The sequence below is a fragment of the Echinococcus granulosus genome, assembly GCF_000524195.1.
Source record: "Echinococcus granulosus chromosome Unknown EG_S00013, whole genome shotgun sequence".
Taxonomy (NCBI): domain Eukaryota; kingdom Metazoa; phylum Platyhelminthes; class Cestoda; order Cyclophyllidea; family Taeniidae; genus Echinococcus; species Echinococcus granulosus.
Window position 1 is genome coordinate 1,482,347 of NW_020170393.1, and position 7,067 is coordinate 1,489,413.

A 7,067-nucleotide genomic window follows, 5' to 3' on the forward strand; every position below is an offset into this window, starting at 1 on the left:
CAAGGCTCGTGTGTCTCATGTCTGTCAAAGATTGTGCGCATTTCCCTCCACTTCCTGCTATCACTCGGCGCCAGGCCAAGCTGAACGCAATCTTTAAGGAAATTTAAAAAAATACCCTCCACCTTAATTAATATATGTTACATGAAAAACGAATCGCTTTAATGCATTAATTATTATGTGGTAAGGTTTTGGACAAATTGGGTTTGATTTCGTGTAAAGATGTCCTCAAAAAAGCTCTTCTTTTTCTTGGAGTGAATGCAGTATTTTATATTTGTGTTACTAACACTAAATGAAAGGAAAGTTTGACATCCAGTTCCTAATATTTAATGTCTTAGAATGAGGTGTTAAAAACTGCTGTCTGCTGATATTATGCTGTATTTGGATAATAATTTGGAGTGTTTCCAATCCACTACTTTATGTGCCAGCTAAAAGTGAATAGACAACGCTAGAATAGGCATGACTTTAAAACCGCTGCAATAATTACGAAAAAAAGTGTATTTTCCTGTCTTAGAAGCTTAAAATAAAGTTTACCTGATCTCTAAGATTTATAATAGGTACGGATTCCTTAGACTAGTTTAAGTTGAAGTGAACCCAGCGGATTTTAAGGCATGATTTATTTCCAAAGCACAAATTGAGTGGGAGGTCGTAGACATGGCCGAGTGAGTGTGCCGGAAAGTCAAAGACATAAACCGCTGAGGGTGATGGGTCTGACTGTAGTTAATTGCACCACTGCAGGGATGAGCTAGCGGACTCTCAACAGAACCCTCCAGGGTAAAACAGTAACACGTAGTTTCTTAGTTACCTACGAGCTACCGACGACAGACAAGTGGGATTCCCAATCAGGCAGTCATTTAGCCAGTATTTCCGTCCATCCTTGTGGCATTTGGCCTTAAACATCTTTAAAATTGTCTGGTTCTGGAGGTCATTTTAAAGTAATTACTTCGGAGTTGGTTGAAATTGTCTTTTTAGATCAATTTTCTTTACTTAAGGCACGCGACCAGTTTGTGTTAATTTACAGTTTATAAAAAAGTAATGAATACCGTTGCCTTCCCTCTCATTCTTCACTTTTCCCACATTTCTATTGTTGCAAGGTGCCAATCTTCCGCAGGTCAACTTCCATATATAAAGTTGCAAGCAAATTGAATTGACTTTTACAATTTATTATGTCTATCATGAATTGCCATACACGGTATTTATAAATAATATCATATCTGTTTTTCAGGCATTGAAGTAGGAGTAGATGGCAACACTTAGTGAGTTTTGAAAAATCCGTAATATCAAAATATTTTTTTTAGTATAATGTGAGATAAACAAGTGATTTTGCTCGACTTTACCTTCGTGTAGATATTTCCAACACTCTACAAACAACATTAATTAAGAGGCCTCCTTACTTCTGTTGCAGAGTGAGCAAAGCATCAGATTCTGATGAAATATTGCCCAATTCTTTCGGGTAGCGCCTTCTGTAACAATGCATTCACAAACAAAAAACTGGAAAATTAAGGAAAATAAGGAAAGACCTTTTGTGAAATTTACGAGCGGGATTGAAGCCGCTTCACAGTTGATAATTCTTAGTCCCTGTGACCATCTAGGTTTAATGGACATTTGAGAGTAAGGAAAGAGGACTGTGTCGGATTCAACAGAGCAGCAATTTGGAGTCACCTATGAGGAACCAGATCACCTGACCATTCTCATGCACCATCTGCTGGGCTTAAGCGAAATTTTATGCTATGATGTAATCTTTTTTTCAGTCTTTAAGGAAAACTGCATGGAACAAATAGTCACAGGTCATAAACTTTGGTCGTTCAACGTGGGAATTGCGAGTTCAGTACCAGTGGCAGTTTATGAACTGCAGTGAAGATTCCCTTGATTAAGTTAGAGAGATGCAGGAATGACAATGTTTATTCTTAACGCAAGAAGTGAATTTATTTTGTTACAAGTCAAGTGATGGAGTGATAAAATTAAAATAGTTTCGGGTGATCCAGGAAATTGTAAATATTTGATATATTTGGGAAGTGAGGTGTGAAAAATCGACTGCCAGTCACCGAACACGTCTCCTACGATGTTATCAATGTCTAAACTATCATTTATCGTTGGTTTTGCTTAACAAAGCACAATTTATTTAAAAGATCGAATGCGAAATAGCCTATTTTAAATGTGGGAAGTATTTATCACTTTAGACAGAAATTTTTCTTTTATATGCTACTTAAAAAAGTGACCTTGGCAACATTGGACTTAGTAAAAAGTGGTGCGCGTGACCTCCCACTTATAGCTACTACGCCTATCTGTGGTCAGTTCAGTCCAATCCACTCCAGTCCAAACATGGATTCTTGTGAGACAGGGACCTCCTAGCATCGTCTCTTATTTGCAGATGATTTTTGACACAGTACAATGCAGTAGGCCTCGTTGATTTCTGATAGATTCAGACTCAGTCAAACACGTTCACGTAAAATTGGGCATTTTTCAGCCTTGATATTGAGACAGCACAAAGGTGCGCCTGAACGTCAGTGACAGTGTCCATTGTGGAGGCTGGTAGCACTTCTGCATCACGAAGATCATCTTCATAAAGAACCATCTAGTCAGTGGAATGTTAAGTCGGGTACGTCCGCAGATCTGTGGTTTGACCTGCTGGTGAGCCTATTTCTCGAGAACGAGATACACTATGGTGAGATTAGTTACTTCACGTTGGGTATCATGACAAGCAGGCAAGCAGGCAGGTAGGCAAGCGAGGAAGAGGGGAGACAAGCAGACAGGTAGACAAGCAGCAGGTAAATGTGTAGGTGAGTAACACGTAAATCTATAAACAGGTGGAGGAATTCCAAGCTTTGCCTGTTTTTGCGCTTATCTATTGCCAAGATGAATAAGATAGTCTGACACACACAAGTAGTCAGAGAAGATAAGGGGACAAGTAGGTACTGAAAACAGGATTATCTCCAATGACTGGCACGCACTGTGCTTTATTTAAGGAAATATTAACTAGTGGAAAGTAGAAAGTGGTTAAAACCTCTATCTTATTAACTAGAGTTATTGCATTTACAATCACTGGAACGGCAGGATAATTTACTTTGACAGTGTACTATGTTATTCTTGACCTAGAATTTGGGGTAGGCTTATGATGTTCATGTTCAGAATGTCCAAATAATACAATAATTTTTTTAAAAAAAGCTGACACACAACTTACCGAATGTCTGATAACACCTTTCAAAGCAACTCCACGCACTGTGCGGATTGCATTCATAGGTGCCAAACAAAGGTGAGCTCCTGTTATTGCGGACAAGTATGCCAATGAACCAGAGAGAAGTAGCATCGCATAGGGGTCAAATTAGAGTAGCCGGTTGGTACTATTCATGGGTAAAAGTTGTCTGCCTGAAGTGCATAAATTTTTCCTCCCATTATATTCACAGCCTGGCAACTATTTTCAAAGTCGAGAGGAACATAGACTGTCAATTTTTAACCCTTGACCTTTGATATACACTTGTGAGAATATATGAGTTGTGTTGCCTATTTTCTGCAATGGTTCCTTCCCGAAATGTTTTTAATTGACTGCTTTTCCAGAAAGTACACAAGAATTTTTTCCATGCGTAAAAACTTTGGTTCTCATATCAGTCAGGGCGGTTGTAATTTTATAATGACTGCGATTGGAGACTGGTGTTTCTATTTATTTCACCGTTTTCATGACGGAGCTCAACCAGATGTTGGGTTAAATAATTAAATCATTTTTTCTTATTTATGTAAATTTTTATTTGCAAAAAATAACTAGGATCAGTATCTTATTCCTCAGATGGGGGAAGCAGATAGCATATTCTCACACGTAAACTACCGTGCACAGGAGATACTGAGTCTGCTGCCTTTTCCATCCACTGGAGTAACCAAAACAAATGAGATTTACTAAGCAATTAATGGTTTTTTATTAATTCAGGTGTAACCTACCTTAATATTCCGACTGTTCGTCTCACAATTCTTTCTGTTTTCTTGGGCACTGCCGGTGCAGTCTTTGTACTTCCACTGGTCGGCATGACTTCTGGGCGATGTCAGCAGTCTTCCACCACCTCTGTACTTTCTCAATGCATATTCTGCCCAGGCGCTGCGTCCACTTTTGACGTCAGGATAGACTAGGAATGCTACACTCGCGTCAGCAAGTGAGCCTTCCCCAGATTCTTATCAGAGAGTATCAGTTAATGCGCCTTAACCACATTCCAAAATGTTAAGAGTCTAATAGGCTCAATGTAACTTGCAAGGATGGAACCTAATTATTAAGGTGCTCGCAGCTGACAGTACTTTGCCTTTATTACTGTGGCCTTATTTATGTTATACTACCTTGGAATATGATCTACTATCACTAGGGAAAAGGGTCCTTTTGGCAATATCACTTGACCTACATGGTTAGATAGTTTGTTCCGCAGGGATTAATATCTCAGAAACGCATGTTCTGCCCTAAAATTATGTTTTCTTCCGACTTCAGGAAAGACTTGAGGCGCTACAAGGCTCTGCAAGAATAGCATTTCTGGGACTAAAAGATACCCATGCAACCTGTTTTACTCTAAATGGCAAACCACAAAACTAGAAGAACAGAACATGTCAAAGACGTAGTTAACTGAACTTTGACAATTTGGGAATCTTCATGGAAAAGAGTATGATATTTTATACTCTTTTGCAACGCTACTTGTAACTTCCCCTTGGTTATTTCAAAGAGTCTCGTGTAAGTGGCTTCAGACAGTGGCTTATTGTGTACAGCAAAAGCGTTCGTACAGCTCTTCAAACCAGACGTGAAGCCTTGGTTGAACCATCTTTTACTAGTTAAGAATCAGGACAATACAACTTCAAAAATCCCTTATCAAAAGCAATTAGAAACAAGAAATTTGTAGCAAATAATGCGTCATTTAACGAGTGAGATGAGTTGCTAATTCACTTTTTGCTACCTAGCCGGAAAAATTAATGGCAATCCATCCTAAATGGATTTTGGGCGGAAGAATCACAAATGATTCTTGAATTGCCGAGAACAAATTTTCTAAATGGCCCAAGAAAGAAAGCTTATTCCATTATGCCTTTTATCTCGATGTTTCTCCACCTATCAAAAGCTAGGTGAATGTCGGTTCTTTCTTTTTAAAGCCCGGCCTCTATTGCTGGTAATAGACGCATAATGACCTTTGAACCCGACGAACCGACACTCAGTGTAGTTGCATTGACCGAATTACAAGTCACTCTCATTGGCAAGCTTGGTTATTTTGTCCATTTTATAAAATCTCTTACCCAAAATTTTAGTTGATATTTTGGAATAAAATTGATAAGCTGTTAAAAGGTCAGCATAAAAAATGCAGGTGGGAAGAAATGCAAGTCTACCTCCCACACACATCTGCGTCTGTTTATGTGCGTGGTTAGCCGAGAGGACTTGTTGACCTCTAAAAATAGTGCTCCCATCCGTGTTTGTAACCTCCCAGCCCCTTTGTGCCCCAATGCCAAGCCATTCTCCCACACTGGCATGCTTTGTTGGGGCTTTAGGAGAGACTCAAGCACCGCAAGTGTCTCCGTAAGGGACAACACTCCAAATTTCATTTCAAAAATTTCTAGAAGCAAATTAGTTTGCAAACTCAACAAATATTTCGAATTCATAATTTTAAAAATAGCGTTTTTATTATTCATGACGATAATGATATTCCACAAAACCGAGCCCATATTTTAGTATTTGAGATACTACATTTAAAACCAAACAAGGCCATTTCCCAAAAAGATGGACGCATTTGGTGAAACAGTTATTTTCTTGTCAAAAACAAATAAAAATTTTCACAAATTTACTGCTTCTACTTTAAAGGCGATTTCTAGGTGATTTTTTAGCAACTTAGAGGCCCGCCTTTATGGTGGTGTCCCGTGAGACAGTGGCGATTACTCACTCTCACTTGCTGACAAGAAGGAGGACAAGTTTATAGGGTTTGTACGTTATTACTAAGTTCAAAAGACATTTTCTTAACTCGCTAACACTTTTGCATGTCCTCCAGATGTGGATGCAGCCTTCGGCTACGGTATTGTTGAGGTGCCTATTTTTGGATTGAAGACTTCAAGAAGGCTTATACTGTGAAGGTGGAGATTACATACTACTAAACGTGGAATGTCTTGAAGGACTTTGGTCATCACACTTACCGTCTCAATCAGGTGACGATAAATTTGTTGACTGAAAGATTGCAATTTTGACAAGACCGTTATGAAGACATAACTGCCGGATGAGGTCGCATAAAACTCTCCGTTGAAATGCCCACACAGAGCCGTAGAGACCCGTCGTCCCATCAAATCAAATTGATTTAACCGTTCAAGTTCCACTTGGCTTGATGGAATTGTAGTGTTGAGGGAAATCAATGAACGTATGAAAAGATTCCTCTGGCAATTGGCAGATGTTGAAGAGGATGGCTTCTCCAGGCCATCCACTGCGAGCTGAGGGGTCGTACTACCGCAGAATCTCTAATTGCTCCTCACTTATGGGACTGTAAATGTGTGCTTGCATTGCGGTTTGTGTGGATATTGTTGTGGAGGCTAATACACAAGTGAAATATTAACCAACCGAAGGACCATTTAAAGCATGGAAGACTTCCCGGTTTTCCATGGGTCAGCATCCATACCACAGCAAGTGGTAAGAACACGTTCCCTGCTGTAAGTGCATCATCAGCCAGGGTTAGAAACGAGGCAAGAAGAAGATGTTATGATTTTTTTGCTTGTTTTAAATTTACTACAGCCTAAGCAAAGTTCCAGAGTTCCAAGTTTTATAATGCAAGCCATTTTTTATGGGCTGTACTAGATGCGAATATTTACTTGCCAAAATTTGCTGACGGCAAAGTATTTCCCCCTTAAAAATTCCATTGTGTGTCTTCGCATCACAGATTAGTGGGTTTTGTGTATATGATAGACCAGGTTGGGGATGAATGGTGATGTGCATTCTTACAACACAACAATGCAATTTGCAGAAGAGGCGCGAGAAAGGGAATATCCCACCATGCAGCAGGGACATGTCAAAAATCTATGCAAGGAAGAGGCGGATCAAAATACAGGAAGTTAATAGCTATAGACAGTTTGGAGGCACTTTT

At 39.4% G+C, this 7,067-nt stretch overlaps 1 protein-coding gene across 1 annotated transcript; it reads right to left on the reverse strand. All coding sequences in view use genetic code 11, as the record gives it.

Moving 5' to 3' along the window:
* Positions 1-1,218: 1,218 nt before the first annotated feature.
* Positions 1,219-3,304, reverse strand: EGR_02866 (hypothetical protein; the record flags this gene model as incomplete). Its single annotated transcript, XM_024492115.1, has 3 exons — positions 1,219-1,358; positions 1,392-1,488; positions 3,179-3,304. 3 exons carry the CDS (start codon positions 3,302-3,304, stop codon positions 1,219-1,221), a joined length of 363 nt encoding a protein of 120 aa, XP_024353609.1.
* Positions 3,305-7,067: the final 3,763 nt, after the last annotated feature.